Source organism: Sipha flava, unplaced genomic scaffold, assembly GCF_003268045.1.
Source record: "Sipha flava isolate LNK unplaced genomic scaffold, YSA_version1 44_pilon_pilon, whole genome shotgun sequence".
NCBI classification, from domain to species: Eukaryota; Metazoa; Arthropoda; class Insecta; order Hemiptera; family Aphididae; genus Sipha; species Sipha flava.
In genome coordinates this window covers 1,277,528-1,294,825 of record NW_020273203.1, presented here as the reverse complement: position 1 = coordinate 1,294,825, position 17,298 = coordinate 1,277,528, and the positions used below count along the sequence as shown (strand labels likewise).

The 17,298-nt window shown below is 32.5% G+C and overlaps 1 protein-coding gene across 1 annotated transcript; it reads left to right on the top strand.

Annotated features, from left to right (window-relative positions):
• The first annotated feature begins 4,022 nt into the window (after positions 1-4,022).
• LOC112689490 (fatty acid synthase-like) lies at positions 4,023-15,733 on the top strand. Its single transcript, XM_025563228.1, has 32 exons — positions 4,023-4,377; positions 5,022-5,174; positions 7,248-7,421; positions 7,487-7,687; positions 7,829-8,067; positions 8,282-8,512; positions 8,570-8,767; positions 8,832-8,963; positions 9,031-9,261; positions 9,344-9,524; positions 9,598-9,662; positions 9,767-9,886; positions 9,981-10,144; positions 10,213-10,357; positions 10,444-10,560; positions 10,626-10,734; positions 10,809-11,060; positions 11,223-11,393; positions 11,457-11,611; positions 11,677-11,835; positions 11,903-12,214; positions 12,290-12,486; positions 12,580-12,828; positions 12,909-13,206; positions 13,396-13,575; positions 13,640-13,835; positions 13,900-14,089; positions 14,152-14,297; positions 14,390-14,883; positions 14,971-15,208; positions 15,282-15,478; positions 15,593-15,733. Exons 1-31 carry the CDS (start codon positions 4,185-4,187, stop codon positions 15,458-15,460), a joined length of 6,069 nt encoding a protein of 2,022 aa, XP_025419013.1. The 5' UTR covers positions 4,023-4,184; the 3' UTR covers positions 15,461-15,478; positions 15,593-15,733.
• Positions 15,734-17,298: the final 1,565 nt, after the last annotated feature.

The window sequence follows — 17,298 nt, the reverse complement described above, 5'->3', positions numbered from 1 at the left end:
TTTTATTGGGTACTTTCACGCGTACAACCTGTTACACCACCCGTATTTTATTATAATATCTTTTTTCTTTCTAATATCACTTATTATTATATTTAGATATGTTGGCGACTTATAATCCTTAAATTAAGGTTGATAAATATTAATAAACAATTCAGGTCCATATCTTATCAATGAATCGTAAATATTAGATTTACTAATCATAATTGCCGAGTACATAACATATCATGATAATTATTAAAAATCTAATCATGTTAATCATATGAACTTAATTAATATTTTGGTTTATAGATATAAAATAAATAAATAATACGTTATTTTCAACTTATTATTATTATAAAACAACTAGCGTGTGTAATAAAATACTTTTATTGAATGCCAAGTGTTTTTTTTTTTTTTTTTTTTTTTAATATAATCTATAAACGTAAACGGGTATAATGTTATACTTTACAAAATATACATACACAATATGTTGATTAATTGGAAAGTTCTTTTTTCCATAACTCATAATCTAGTACGGATATTTATGTGGGCTGTTTTTTTAATTTAGTTTTTGAGTAATGCATACATTCTACAGTAACTTAATGTGTTATTATACATAATAAGAGCAATTCATAGTTTCAAATATATAAACAATTTTTATAATAATATTAGTTATCCCCGGAACCCATCATGCTATTGATGAGCCTATTGATAATTAATACAATAATAATACACCCGCAATAATATCCTAAACAGTAAAAGTCAAAAATACCAACTAGTTTTTGACCAGGAAAACACACTTATAGAACATAAGCCATTCAAATTGATTAAATATATATTTGATAAATTCAACTCCATATTTAAATGCTGAGCACCTCAAATCTAAAATTGTAAATATTTTTACAGAAATTCAAAGAGAACACATTTTAGCAGTAACCCAAATTGAAGTAAAACGGTCATAATCTACAGTCATGCATGGTTATTAACATATATCTAGAAAATATGTTCTTGGAATAAATTCTTATTACATACTTTAAAATTGTTATAAATTATTAATATCTACTTTAAGTGTTCACACAGGGCATTATGTCAATATATTCCAAATAACCGCGAACCACCCTTTAATTGCCTATACACAGCGTCGCGCCGTCTTAGTTTTACATATGATTAGCAACAAAAATATAAATAAATAAACAAGTAGTTTATATATAAAAATAAATAAATAAGTTTAGCTTGAAATATTCTTATATTTATAAAATATGACTGATTTCGAATTAAAAGTTCATTGTTAGGTATAAACAAAGTTTTTTAATGACTTGAAATAAATATTCTCCTATTAAAATAAATTATCTGTGAAAAACGACTAATTTTTCTCAATGTACTTCCATCCTGCATTTTTTCATATTTAGTCGCGATTTTATTGATTTTATATATACCTCATGATGAATTTTCAATTCGAAACCCTGTCGTACTTCACAAACATAATTATACTTCAGACTAAGATTTTGTCTATTTATTTATTTCTATATAAAAACTGATTGTTTAATTATAGTTTTTTTGATAATCGTAAATAAATATAAGACAGCACTGTGTATAAGCAATCAAAGGATATATCGCGGCTGTTTACTTTGGGCCAATATGAAGCGGCTTTCATCTTAGATTTTCAAAATATATCAGGCCAAGTCCTGATTCAATATAGGGTTTGGAACCACTGAACGATTAGGACGAGCTTTTAATTTTCTTAACGAGATTCTGATCCTCAACACTTTACAGAAGATATTAATTAAAAATGTTCTGACCTAAATTTACTTGAACATATTATTGTTAAAAATGAATTTTCCAAACGTAAAAGATAACCTAGAAAAACACAATTACATGAAACTTTAACTTCAGCTCAAAGTTTGGACAAACTTATAGCTGAACATATTAATGAGTTTAAACGAGTTTAAATGAAATATTTTCCAAAAATGGCACATTAAATATTGATATACAATATTTACAACCTTTATCTTTTCTAGAAATTAAAGAAACTATGTCATCAAATGCCCTAAAGATAATTGGAAAATGTATAAATGTGAACTATAAAATATTACAATTTGAATTAATCAGTTTTTTAAAACTGAATTTCAAACTTCAAACTGAAGACCATCCATAATTTTGTCCTTTTACCATTGGCTAATCTAGTTCACCTTAGAGGACACAGCGTAAACCAATAACGATTAACGCACAGGTTAGGCAACCTAAAAAAATTAAGTGTATTATTATAATGAATGATATAGAGACTTACTCAAATAAATCTGCAACAAAATAATATCGCGTTGGGTTACATAAATGGACGACTTCCTCCTCACATAACTCATGTCTCACCTGTATATTTTGTCATCATATTTACTTATAGTATTTCACTATAGTGAAATATAGTGCTATAGCATAGATTGTTTATTTCTAATAAAATTAAAATAAAAATAAATTATAATAAACTAATGTATAATATGAACATAGGTAACAAAAACGTATTTTATAGGTCTATGACAGAGTAAAGCAAAATAAGAATCACATGTGTGGGTTGATCATTTGAATATTATATCCTGGTTAAGTTTTATCCCGTTTTATATAGACTTGATACCTAACAATTCAGATTTTTAAGTTTTATCTGTTCTTCAAAATTAAAATTAATCGTTTTTATCCTAAAAATGATGCGTTAGTAAAATGGTTTTTATCCCATTATCGTACTTCACAACATAATAATATATCTAAGCACGATATTTTCTTTTGTTCCTATAAAAGGCTTTATTTTAGTCCTATGGACATAACATATTAATTTTGGATTAAAATCTCCCCTATTTTAATATTATTTAAACTAGAATTTCAATGAATCATGTAATGATTTTGATTGCCAAATAGTCTAAAAGAATACCTGAACCTTTTATACCCTGTTGAAGACAAATGTGATTAAAAATCATATCCAACTTTATACTATTGAAATCTTAAACGACAGCGGTGGTGATAATCCCTATAAAACCTACCAACACTTTATCGTGGTTACAACTAACAATTCCGTTACGAAAAACGATTATTCCTATAGTTACCATGAAATAAGATATGGTTAACAGGTATCAATATATTTACCTCAAACGAATCTAATAATTTTATGAAACTACTATTGTCGTATTTTACAAGTGCACTACGGAAGTGATAACATTAATGAATTCATATTCAATGTTTTTGCTGTTGGTAAACTAAAGTTATTTTCCCGTTGTTACCTATATAATGTTAAAAATCTGATTTTTTGAATTATAAAATCTAAAAATCTATCAGTTTTAAATTACGTTTTGTAAGAGTTTAACACCACAACGATTTTATTTTGTTGATTGTGTTAGATGAAAAAAATTCTAGTTGTAACCGGTTTTTTTAATCGTAAACATATTAATTGTATTTAATTTTGAAAAAAATCGTGTAGTTTTTATGATTTTATTGTAAGAAATGAAAATCCTAATACAATGGTTAAAAATTCAATGTTTGGATTAAGAGCAAAATTAGAATTTTAGAAATGAAATACGTATTTCAAAAACCCAGAGTTTCAAACCACGCTAAATTCGAATTTTTTTCATTACTAGATTTTTGTCACTACGTAATGGTAAAAATGTCACGGTGTTATTCAACTGTTGGCGATTGTCGACCACGAAAAAAGAACGCTGATCGGGTAGCTCGCTTACCTAACGCGGGGAAAAAAAATAAATAAAATACAATAACATGAACAGCTTGGGACGACTACGACCTTTGTGTTACCTAAAAGTCACAGCGCTGATAGACGACGGGGCGAATATGAAAAAAGTATGATAAATATGATTACGTTTTCCGTTTGGCGCGGGTTATCTGACGGTTACGTCGTCGCGCACATAATTAATTTTTACGTAAGGCGATGAAAAAACAAACGGTCGAAAACATTTAACCGGGCGAAAAAGATAAAAGAAAAGAAAAAAAAAAGCGCACGGTTTTGTAACGCACGGTTTTCGTGGGTCTATTTAAACGGCACTGCGGACCGTGGGTTTTGCATTCCCTGTACGTCCGCTGTCGAAAGTTCGCCGTCACCGTTCTATCCACGTAAACGCGTCGACCGAACACCCCGCGCAGAACGAACGCTAACTAGACAGATACCTTGTCGCGTCGTGTCACACCAGTCCGACAAAAATCCGATTTGCGAGATGGCGCCCAACGCCAACGAACCCGCCGTCAAGCCGGACGTGCTGTCCGACGAGTTCGGCTTCCAGCCCGAGGACATCGTGGTCACCGGATTCTCCGGCAGGATGCCCGAGTGCGATTCCATCGACGAGCTCAGGACGAAACTGTACGCCGGCGAGGACATGGTCAACGCGAACCCGACGAGATGGCCCGACGGTAAATGGTCGCTCTTACTCACTCTCGCGATTCGAACCGACATCAACGTCGTACGATCGTTCGCGTTCGATTCCGATTCCGATCGCATAATTATAACCCGTAGACTGATAGAAAGTGCCCAGCGGGTCCTTGGGTTTTCGAACGCGTTCGGTTTGAAGCCTTGTTGAAGCTTTTTACTCGTTCGCCATCAGTTGTCCCGCGTTCCGCGTAGAATATTGCGTGACACTAACATTTTTAAACAACGGGAAACTTCGTTTAGAGTTATTCTGTTCCGGAGCTCTGTGTTTTTTTTTTGTTTGTTTTTTTGTGGTTCGACTGGGTAAAAAAGAATTGATCGCAGCGGTAGATTTTTTTTCAAGCTAATATGTGTCTGTGTTGGATTATTTTTTTCGAAAAACCTTCAACAGATAAACTCAACTATGTTACTGATTTGTATAGGTTTTCATTAAAAATATTATTCTTAACGCGATTGTCATCGTTTATTTGTACTGTTTTTTCGTTAAACTAAAAATAATAATTTATTTTCATTAATGTCAAATAACTACGCCCGTGTACTGTTCGAAGGAAAGATAAAAACTAAGACAGTTTCTTTTTTAATTCTAATATAATCGGAAAATCCAATAATTTTTGTGCGTGTTTTCTAGGTCTGTATGGCGCCATTATGAGAACCGGTAAAATGAAAGACATCACTCAGTTTGACGCAGAATTTTTCGGTTACCCCCCCGTTTTGGCTGAACGTTCTGACCCACAGCAGAGAATGTTGCTGGAAGTTGTTTTTGAAACAATCATCGATGCTGGTAATGTAAACTACTATTATTAATTATCATAAAAATGTTTAATTTTATTCACATTAAAATGAAACTGTACATTTTTTCAAGCGTTACGATATAAAATATTTACTTCTGTTTATCATACTGCCAAACTCTATATATACGTGTACAATAGAAATAGTTGGTAATGATGTTCATGAGATCAGGAATAATATTTCATAATAACCGATGGCATGTAATACAGTGTAATACTGTATAAATTACATACAGAGTGAAACAGGAAAATATGACAAATAACATACAAATATAACGCTGAAATATTTACACTTTATATATATATATATATATGTATTATACTTATATACATATATATACTTAGATATTGATACACAGCTATCGATTTTTAATCAAGAAACCAATGATTTCTAATTTACATCATCATTTTGCAAAAAAATACAATTTTTTTTAATGAAAATAATGTAACATTTTTTTAATGCCGCTAAATTTAAAGATTATCATAATAATTACAAAATAATTCAAAATTCTTTGATGATTCTTATTATGTAAGAAAACTTGTATAGTAATTAATATATAAAGATAATTTATAACAACTGACATTTTCAATTGACAAATTGATAATAAGTTCAATATTTTTACAATTAGAGTTCATTATTTGAAATAAAAACAATATAAAAAAAAACACTTCCAAATTTTTAATACGGCAGTCGCTAATGTTACTTGACATCTTTGAAATTTGATATTGATGCTCCATATTTCTTATCCGTCATCTAGAAATTATGATTTTTCTATATTGAATTAGTGTATAGGTTAGACGTTGTACATATAATTGATTAGTTTATTAATTAAAATTATATATTCTTGATATTATTTTTTTTGCCAATGCAATATAAATCAATGTATAGCTTCTCGTAATGGAGACCCAACAATGGGTGACTTCTTCTTTTCACTTGTAACTCTCTTTATATTTATCTACATTTTATAATTATGCAATTTTCTAACTAAACAACTTATACACATATATACTGGTTGTAAAAAAAAAAAAAAAATATTTCGTTTGAAAAAAATATTTGTTCGCATCACTTACTATAATTCTTATTACAACACAAACGATGAAATATGCAAAAAATCTAACCAGGCAAATAGTTATAAATTTAAAAAAAAATGTAAGGCATGGGGTAGAAAGATCTAGTCGACAAATATTTCACAATAAGCAATTATCGTACGTGATATCTACTACAATACATAAAATATTGTATTTTTAGTCATGATGAATGTTTGGTTGCCTATCATAGGAATGTTACCGACTTGTTTTTTCTGTCCCATACTCAGTATGGCATAGGTAATTTATATATTATAATTCAAGACCGGATATAATTGCATTAAAAATATCTTAAAATTGCACAAAAAAGATGCCAAAATTGCAATGAAAATGTAACAAAATTGCAGTATAAATATATTAAAATTGCAATGAAATACATTAAAATTACATAGTAAAATCATATCAAATATATTGATTTCCTGTCATAATCTCAGAGTAAGTTTTAATTGGTTTATATCCCTCATTTTTTCTAAGACATGTTTAGATTTATTTTTAACTATTTTTCCATTGGGACCGGGAATATTTATAGAAATATTTATACTAAATATTTTTATTTAGTTAGTATTTGATTAGTATTTATTTATCTATTTAGTATTTATACTAAATATGTTTAAACTATTAAGTAATTGATTATTTGATTCTTCTAAACTTGTAAGTTTTGTGGATAACTCAGATAAATATGATTTTAAAAATCTTTAACTACATTTAACTACATGTAAAAATTTATGTCGTAGTTATATTTTTTTTTTGTAAAATCACTTTAGAAATAGTAATTTATATATTTTATTGCAAAATTGTTGAAAATTGCAAAAAATTGCATTATTAAATTAAATAGAAAGACTGTAATTAATCTGATTCGTATACATATTTGTTCAGATTTGATTTACTGGGTATCAATAAAAAGTTGCAATATCAATTAAATCCGCTCTTTAATTATAATACATAAACATAATTTTCGATGGTTTTGATATTGTATTCAGGACTTCATCCAATGGCACTGAAGGGAACCCGTACTGGAGTCATAGTGGCTTTGTCATCAAGTGAAACTTGTGATTGGTGGTCTAAAGACCCCGAGAAAGTCAATGGGTACGAATATTTGGGTACTTCGAGAACAATGAGCGCAAACCGCGTGTCAAACTTTTTCGATTTGAAGGGTAAACTACCTATATTTCATTTAACGGCTTTTCGATGATTTTAACGAAGATTTATCGATTTCCAGGTCCGAGTTATTCCATAGACACGGCATCTTCTACCAGTCTGATTGCTCTCCACCAAGGTTTTAAGCTTATCCAAGACGGCGTTTGTGAAAACGCTATCGTGTGCGGTGTCGACCTTGTAATGAACCCAGTAGTATCTCTCATGTTCCAACATTTGAATATGTTGTCACCAGGTGGAAAGTGCCGTTCGTTCGATGCCGAAGGTATACCGAAAGACCTCTAAATAAATACAACTTTTATGCGCTCTAGTGTTCCGAAAGTTAACAAAATTAAAGATTATGGCTACGTGCGACTAATAAGTATAATAAGTGGTATTGATTAAGCGTTTATAATCGTTCTAATAGGTGACGGATACGTAAGATCAGAAGGAGCTGTTGCCGTGCTGTTACAAAAAGCGAAAAATGCCAAACGCATTTACGCCAGTATATTGAACACTGGCAGCAACGCTGACGGTTACAAAGATGAGGGCATCACCTTTCCATCGCGGGAGATGCAAATTTCTCTGTTCCGACAAGTTCAAAATGAAGTCGGTGTAAATGCTACTCATATGGCTTATATGGAAGCTCATGGATCTGCTACAAAAGTAAGTTCAGACAAATAAACTTTTATTATGATTACTCGTTTATTTGTGATAAACACAACGTTACTGATATGATATTTTTATACATAACGGATTATAATATACTCTTAAAACAGAGTAACGACCAAGTAATGTTTAAAAATCGTAAGCGTCCATTATTCGCGACATAATTGAATAATACGTATTTAAATTGTATTAATCTTGTGACTACTTTCAGGTGGGTGATCGTCAAGAAGTCGGTGCAATTGTTGATGTATTTTGTGATGGAAGAACAACTCCGCTTCCAATTGGTGCACTTAAATCTAACATGGGACACGGAGAACCAGCTTCAGCAATATGTGCTGTAATTAAGGTCCTTGTCGCTATGGAATGTAGACTCTTGCCTCCTAATTTACATTACAATATACCAAACCCAGATATTCCGGCCTTGGTGGATGGAAGATTACACGTTAGTGACAACCTTGCTTAATCGCTTGACCCATTTAATATTTACATATTATTGTAGGTCGTTGAAAACGTTGTGCCATGGAATGGTGGTATAGTGGCGGTAAACTCTTTCGGAGTAGGAGGCGCTAACGGACATTGTTTAATGAAGTCATACACAAAGCAAAAGAAGCAGATAACAAAGCTCGAAGAAGAATTGCCCAGATTAGTCGCTGTGTCGGCCAGAAATGAAAGCGCTATCAAATACATGTTACATAGAGTACTGTTTTTCTAATGCTCGAAGAATTTCTAAACTATATCGATGGTTGTTGTATTTATTTTAGATTGACCAAATGCCCAGAGACAAAGAATTTTACGCTTTATTGTACGGAGTCCACAGCGATCAAATAGTGGGCCACAAGTACAGGGGGTATATATTATTCAATGGAATGTACGATAAGACACAACAATTTGCAGTAAGAATAACAAAACCCAGCGAAAAAGTTATAAATAGTCGTTAACTAAATAATTACCGTGTGTTAGGAATTCGACGGCCAAAAGAAACCGGTTGTGTTTGTTTTACCGGGAGCGGAAACCAACTGGGCTGATGTTGGAAACCAATTGCAAAAATTACACATATTCAACGAGTCTATCGAAGAGAGTGCGAGTGTATTACAAAAGAAAGGATTTAATCTATACTCTGTATTGAAAACTTCAGACGCCGTAACATTACAGGATCCTTCTCTATCGGTTGTAGCTTCAACAGTCATTCAAGTATGGGTTTAATATTAATTAATGCGATCATATATTTTAAGATCTGAACTATTTTCAAATATTTGATATTACATTATTTCAGATCGCTCTTTTGAACGTACTTGCACATTTGAAAATATCACCATCCTACATCATAGGAGAATCATTTGGCGAACTAGCTGCAGCTTACGCAGAAGGTGTTTTGAGTGCAGAAGAAGCCGTATTATCAGCCTATGCTATTGGAAACGCATTAGCTGAAGCAAAAATTATTCCTTCTCAAAATAGTAAATATATTTATAAATCTTTAATTGCTTTCAAACACTTACATTTACTTATAATGTTTTCATTTACGTCTAGAACCTGTATTGTCTTCTCAAGACGTATCAAAAGTATCCAAACATATTCAGTCTGCTTTACAGTCCGTGAGTTCATAATAATCAACTTGATCATTTTTATGTCAAACATTATTAAATACATAACTCATTTCTAAATAATTAATTATCTTTACTGTTGTGTTCGGCCACAGATTATTACCAAACCAAAGGCATTCTCTGCCCGTTGGTTAAGTGCTTCGCAATCTTTAGGAAGTCAATCACTATCCTTATCATATTTTGTTGATAGTCTAGCCACCCAATTGACACTTAAGGTATAAACAATTAACTATACAATATGCAATAAACTATGCTTTTTAAAGTTCATAAATCTTAAATCAAATTGTTTTTATTTTATTTTATTGTCAGGATTCCTTAGTGAAATGTCCAGTCGATGCAATTTTCATTCAAATACTCGCTCAGTCACAAACTGATAATTACTTTTCAAATAATCTAAGTACTGATGCCGTTCATGTAAATCTAATTAAAGATGCTAACGATTCGTATAAACAATTATTACTAAGCGTTGGAGAGTAAGTAAATCAAAAAATTTTTAGAAAATTATGACCATATTTTAATATATTAACACATGTTTATGTAGCTTATTCAACCTTGGCCTTCAGCCTCAAATTGAACACCTTCATCCTCCAGTGAAATTCCCCGTGTCTGCACGTACTCCAATGATTCAATCATTAGTCCAATGGGACCACACTAAAAAATGGGACGTTGTTTGCTTCACTGGCCCTGTAATTTTTATAAATATTATAACTTAAATTGAAATTAAACCCTAATTATTTTCTTTACATAAATTATTTTGTCGTTTATATTACAGATTGCTTCCAAATCTGGTAAAGCTACGTTAAAAGTCGATATTAATTCAAATGAGTACAGCTTTTTAAAATCTACTAAAATCGATGATTTAAATATTTTACCTTATGCTAGTTATTTGGTAAGTTTTTACACAAACACTTATTTTTACTTTATGTCAAGTTAATCAACATATTTTATTAATAGGCTCTGGCGTGGAAGGGTTTCGCTAATTTATTACAACGAGAGCCACAAACACTTACGATTGTCTTCGATAATGTAGAATTTATAAGAAAAACAATTATTCCAAAGGAAGGTAAATATAAACAATAAATGATAATTTCGATAAATAAACAAAACAATGTCACTATCTAATTAATTTTCATTTAGGTGAACTTAAATTTGTTTTAAGTGTGTTGGCATCAGGAGAATTTGAACTTAAAGAATCTAATGAGATTGTAGCTTCAGGGCAAATTAGAGCATCAAATACTGTAGAAAAAGAGTTATTGAATTTGTTCCCATCTAAAACGAAATCTGGCAAATTTTTACCATTGAAATCGGCTGATATTTATAAGGAACTACGTTTGAAAGGATACGATTACAAAGAGCCGTATAGAGGCATCAAATTGATTGATAATATAGGTAACAACTAATTTATAATACAGAATTGTGATAAAATAAAAAATTATGACTGTTTAAAAATAAGCAATCAAATATTAAAATACATAATTTATACTAAAATATAAAAATTTATAAGATTATACGCTTAGAGATATGATTTAATATACAATTTCATTGTTCTAGGATATAATGCCCAGGTGTCTTTTGATGGAAATTGGTTTACGTTTTTGGAAAATCTATTCCAGATCCCATTGTTCCAATTAGATAACTATAATCTGTTCGTTCCCAAATTTATTAAAAAAGTAGTCATTGATCCTTCGAAGCACCAAAAGGAAGCCGAAAAGTCATCGTTTGGTAATAACTTTTTAAATTAATTTATAATCAATGAATTTAAAATTATTTTATTTATATATATAGTTATCCCGGCTGCTTATTACAAGTATGTTGATGTCATCAAGGCCGGTAGCGTTGAAGTACGAGGGTTAAAATTAGAACAAGTTCCCATTAGAAACCAAGGGCAAAAAGATCCCAATTTAGAGTTCTACACTTTCCAACCTTACGTTTCTGAGAAGGTAAACTACATTATAACAGTAATATAATTTTTTTAACTATAGCTTATATTGGGATTCGTTTTCAGCCAACGGCATATGCCTTAGACACATGTGTTCAATTAGCCTTAGAAAACAGCGGTGGCGCTTTCAAATTGAAGATTGCCGAGATCGGAACAGGAAGAAAATTGGAATCACTATACGCCAAATCTGTTCTTGATGTGATGAATACTGAACCTATACCAAGTGTTAGTAAAAATTAAAAAAAAAAAAAAAGAACTTAATAATTTTCTTAAAATTATCGTATTTGCACAGGCGGAAGTTACTGTATTCACCAACACGCCAGCACAAATAACAGAGCAACTTGATGAACTTGGTGTTCGAGTTACAGAGAAAGATGTGTTCAAACCTGAAGCAATTGATTCGAATTGTCATCTGGTGATTGCTGTTGACCAATTGAACAATGCTATTTTGGTTAAAAATGCAATCGACAGTGTAAAGGTTGGTGGTTGTTTGTTGTTTGTTGAAAGCAAAAAACCAACCGAAAAACAACTGAACTCGACTGGATTAGAACTAGTTGCCAACTTACAATCACAAGACAACAAAACATTTGTTCTCCTCCGAAAGGTCAGTAACAGTATCACTTTTATTAAAACCGATTTAATAAGAATAGAATATACTATTATGTGTGACTAACCGTAGAATGTGAACTTGTCCTCGCCAATCGTGGTAAATTGCACTGGCAAAGACTTTTCTTGGATCGAAACGCTTAAATCAGCACTCCAGCAGTCTGAACAGGATAATAAACAAGTGCTTTTAGTTAGCCAAGGTGTCGAGTATTCAGGAATTTTAGGTTTGGTGAACTGTGTCCGTTTAGAACAAAACGGAAACGCATTAAGGTAACGTAAACAAATAATAGACTTCTGTAATGTTGTACATCAATATTTGTGTTGTTAACACCTACATTATTAATTAACCTTACATTCATGCAGATGTTTGTTGATCGAAGACCCGAAAGCACCCACGTTTTCTCTGTCGTCTGAGTTTTACCAAAAGCAACTGAAAAAAGATTTAGTGATAAATGTGTACCGCAATGGTGTCTGGGGTAGCAACCGCCATTTCCTGTTAGATGATCAGTCTTCTAATGTAGCTGTACCAAAAGAATATGCGTACATTGCTCCTAAGAAAGCCGGTGACTTGTCAACATTAAGCTGGATTGAAGGTCGTTTGCAGTACTATAAGTAAATATGAACGAACAAAAAAAAAAAAAAATGAATGACTAGGCAATATTTACATACGTGTTTTTACTTTATCTCCTTAGACCCCAGGACTACTCGGGCCGTGAGCTTTGCACCGTGTACTACGCTCCAATAAACCACATGGACGTGCTGTTCGCTGATGGCTCGTGGCTTCCGTTCTTCAACGCTGATACTGCTGACCAAGGTGCCTATTTGGGCAGAGAGTTCGCCGGCCGCAACGCTAAAGGTCAAAGAGTATTTGGTTTGGTGTCAGGCAGCGCTCTTGCTACTCACGTGTTAGCTGAAAATGCGACTTTATGGGAAGTGCCCGACAAATGGACTCTTGAACAAGCATCTACGGTTTCCGTCGCTTACGTCCTAGTAAGCTATCGTTGAATACTACTAATATTTTTCATTATTTTCTATTAAATTATAATCAACGCGCAAGATCAGATATTAATTTACTATTATTATCTATTTTTATACTAAATCATGTTTTGAAACATACGTTCTTATAAACAACAGTAACTGCGTGCCTCATTATGAAGCGAATTATTTGTTCTATTTCAGGCCTACTATGGACTATTTGTACGCGGAAAAATTCAAGCCAATGAATCGGTACTCCTCAGCTCCGGAACAAATTATACAGTCTTAGCAGCTCTTAACATTCTACAGAATAGCAACGTAACAGTATACGTTTCGGTAGAAAATGACTCTCAAAGAAAATATATACAACAGAACTATCCTAAGGTAGATTATAAATTCACATCACTCATATACTTTAATAATTTTCACCATAAATATTGTTTCATAGATTCCCAAGGAGAACATTGTCAACAGTAAATTCGCAGAGCAAGAAATTCTAGAAAAGACCAATGGCAAAGGTGTGAATTTAATATTCAACACAATGGAATCTACACCTTTCAAATTACAAACATTCATTCGCACGGTGGCAGAAAGCGGACGTGTTTTAGAATTCGAAAAACAAAAACTAGCTATTGAATCCATCGGTACGTGTTAATTTGCTAAAAACTGTTAAAGAAATTACATCTACATGGCGTTAAATCTTATCAGGTATTACTGGAAATCTAAGGAACATCACCATTGTCAAAATGAACTTGAAATCTTTGTTCCACGGTAAATATTCTCTCACCGAAAAACAAGAACTCCACGAACTTATTGCTAATGGAATCAAGACCGGAGCCGTACAACCATTGCCAACAACAGTTTACTCTAGTGAACAGAATTTACAGGAAGCTTTTAAGTAATTAATGTGATTTTTATCGTTTTGACTTATCTGGCTAATATTTTGTTTCATTTACGTAGTGTGACTGTAAGTTTCAACTATTACGGCAAAATCGTACTCAAAGTTCGAGATGAGGAATCGAAAAAAGTTGTTGTCCCAGCACAGAAAAAAGTTTTGGCTGTACCAAAAACGTTTGTCGATCCAGAGAAAACATATGCTGTGATCGGTGCGTGTAATTTGTCTACTTATACAATTTTTAAACTTATTGATTCTTGTGGTTTTTTTTTAATCATTTGTCATTGAATAACAATTGTTTAGGTGGTTTGAACGATTTTGGTTTACAAATGGCCAACTTCTTGGTGACCAGAGGTGCAAGAAAGTTAGTTTTGGTTTCTAGCACAGGAGTCTCTTCCGGTTTCCAATCACTCTTCATAAGGAGATGGAGTGAAAAGAACGTCCAGGTAGTCATTGTCGACTACGATTCAGCTAAGCCCGCAGAAGCTGAAAAATTGCTGGTTGAAGCAAACAAATTAGGCCCGGTTGCAGGAATATTCCATTTAGAAGCTGTATCACACACAACCACAGCTTCAGAGTTGTCTGCTTCTGATTTCCAAACGATATTCAACCAGAAAGCTAATTCTACCATAAACCTTGACATAGCTTCTAGAAAACTATGTCCACAACTCGAACACTTCTTCATCTGGTCGTCGAATGCTTCCGGTCACGGTACCGCTTTTAACGCCAACTATGGTTACACCGATTCGGCTTTAACTAGAATATCCGAAGCTCGACAAGCTGCTGGATACCCATCGGTAAATGTCATTCATTTCTTATTCGGCGAAGTCGCCTAGTGTACTTATTTTGGTCACGATGGATTTTGAACGATTTTAAAATTTCAGACTGTTGTCGAATGGGGAGCCATTGGAGATGTAGGCCCATTGTTGGACGTCTTCGATGATAACGATGTAGTGGTCAGTGGTACAGTACCTCAAAGGATTGCGTCATGTTTGAACGTCGTTGACAATTATATGAATCAACCGCATGCCGTTCTCTCGAGCGCGGTTATCGTGGAGAAGCAAGCAACCAGTATCGAAGCTGAATCAGCTGGGCCCATTGACGCTGTTGCTAAAGTCTTGGGTAAGTAGAAACAAATTCGTTTACCACACGCTTTAACATTACTGACTGCTGGACTATGAATAATCGATTACAGGTATCAAAGATCCCAAGAATGTTTTGGGTACGTCCACACTGACCGAATTGGGTATGGACTCGCTGATGGGTACCGATATCAAGCAAGCACTTGAACAAGACTTCAACATTGAACTGAGCGCTAAAGAAATCAGAGAATTAACCTTCGATATTCTCAAAGAACTCAAATCTAACTCTTAATCTTGCTGCGACAACAATGTATGTGTTTTATAGTTTCTTATATTTAATTAACTATAGTCAATATATTTGCGTGCATTTGATTTAATTCTGTTGGTCTTGTTATTAATCTTATTTTTTTTATTTTTATTTCAGTGTGATGTTGATTTTTATAAATCCACATGATCTACAATAATTTGCAGTCATTTATGCATTATACGATATTCAATTAATAATATTAAATAGTTATTTTATTTTATTGTAGCATGCAGTTGAATATTAATAAATAACTTTATTAGCTCTTAAAAAATGAATTTTTATTACTTTTTGTACCACCTGCAACTAATGATTTTTAATATCCCTTGGTTTTCTTCCTCATACTTAAATTTTTTTTAATACATGAATATTTTCATGACTTATTAGATCTTACATTATAATGGTTGTTTGGGCCGGACGCTACAAATAATATGTGCATTCCCGGTCACCGACTTTACGTGTATTACACGTCACCGACTGTGTTTGTGACGTGTGTAGTGCGGTGTATAGCTCAACTAGTAGTGTTTGGTTTCGCCGCGCAAATACCAGTGAGCTATGTGGTGTTTAAATGTGGTATGTGTGTATCTATGTATGTGTTTTGTGTGTGCTTAAAAATAATGAAAAATAGGTAACTCAGATAAATGGTAACTCAAATAAATTTCAGTAAAAATATGAACAACTATATAACTAGGTAATAAATTACGGCCCTTCTTGGCCCAACAAGTAAAACATTATAATATTTAAATTTTCGGCCCTTATAGCCAAACAAAAGGAAAATATAAATATAATAAAGAGTATGATTCGGCCCTTCTTGGCCCAACAAGTAAAATATAAATATGTGGCCCTTTTGGCACAATAATAAATATTAAAATAAAAAATATGTAAAACTCACAGAATTGGTGGAGCGCAGACTGGCCAGCTGCACACCTATACCTAAATTATATAAATATGCTAAAATGATATAAGACACTAAAATTATAAAATATGTGGCAACTCGTGCACACTCGCACAATTTGTAAATATAAAATAATATAATATTATGTGATGAACACACTTTTTCAGTAGTGATTTGCGCTTACGAAAATAACAATAATAATAATGATAAAATGACAATTTTTGCCCATAAAAATTAAATAATGACACACTATACCGCATTCGACGGTGTTTCGCGCGAGAAGAAAGATCACGTACGAAAATTACAATAATACACACACGACACGGACTTTTTGGTTACATAACACTATAATAATTCTCAAACAATTATTAAAATAAACTTAATATTAAAGTGCGTGTATGTGTTGGTCGATCGGTGATAATAAATATATGTGTATTATTTTAATTAGGTCATTGACCTACATGATTAACGGCGACGGCGGCGACCGTCGTCGTTGCTGTTATCATGCCTCAACAATGGTGATCAAATTTAACATGTCGCATAGTTAACGGTATAGACCGCATAGAGCTATTATGATTGTATTGCTATCCACTTCAAAACAATTTTAATAATCAATAAGTAAAGGTAAAAAATAACATATTTCAAAAATCTCGTTTAACTGAAAACGAAATATACTTAACGTTCAGACGGTGTTTTCTAAATACTATCGAATGAACATTTATTATGATGAGCATATTGACGTTTAAGCCTTCTCGTCTCTTGACATCCGAGTAAGAACAGATACACTACGATGGACGCGATCGAATAGTGTCGTGTCATTGCAAAGACTTCGGTCGGACGGACAGAACACCTTCGTAAGGACACGACACGCTTTCGATAATTCCACGGTTGTCTAAATCGTAGTTGTCAGCTTTTCAACGGATCGATTCTG

What these genes read in the sequence shown, in the direction of transcription:
- LOC112689490 (XM_025563228.1), top strand. Translation starts at nt 4,185, where the DNA reads ATGGCGCCCAACGCCAACGAACCCGCCGTCAAGCCGGACGTGCTGTCC. An exon ending in TAGCTTCAACAGTCATTCAA is followed by an intron (nt 9,262 to 9,343) that starts GTATGGGTTTAA and finishes ACATTATTTCAG; the next exon opens with ATCGCTCTTTTGAACGTACT. An exon ending in AATTTACAGGAAGCTTTTAA is followed by an intron (nt 14,090 to 14,151) that starts GTAATTAATGTG and finishes TCATTTACGTAG; the next exon opens with TGTGACTGTAAGTTTCAACT.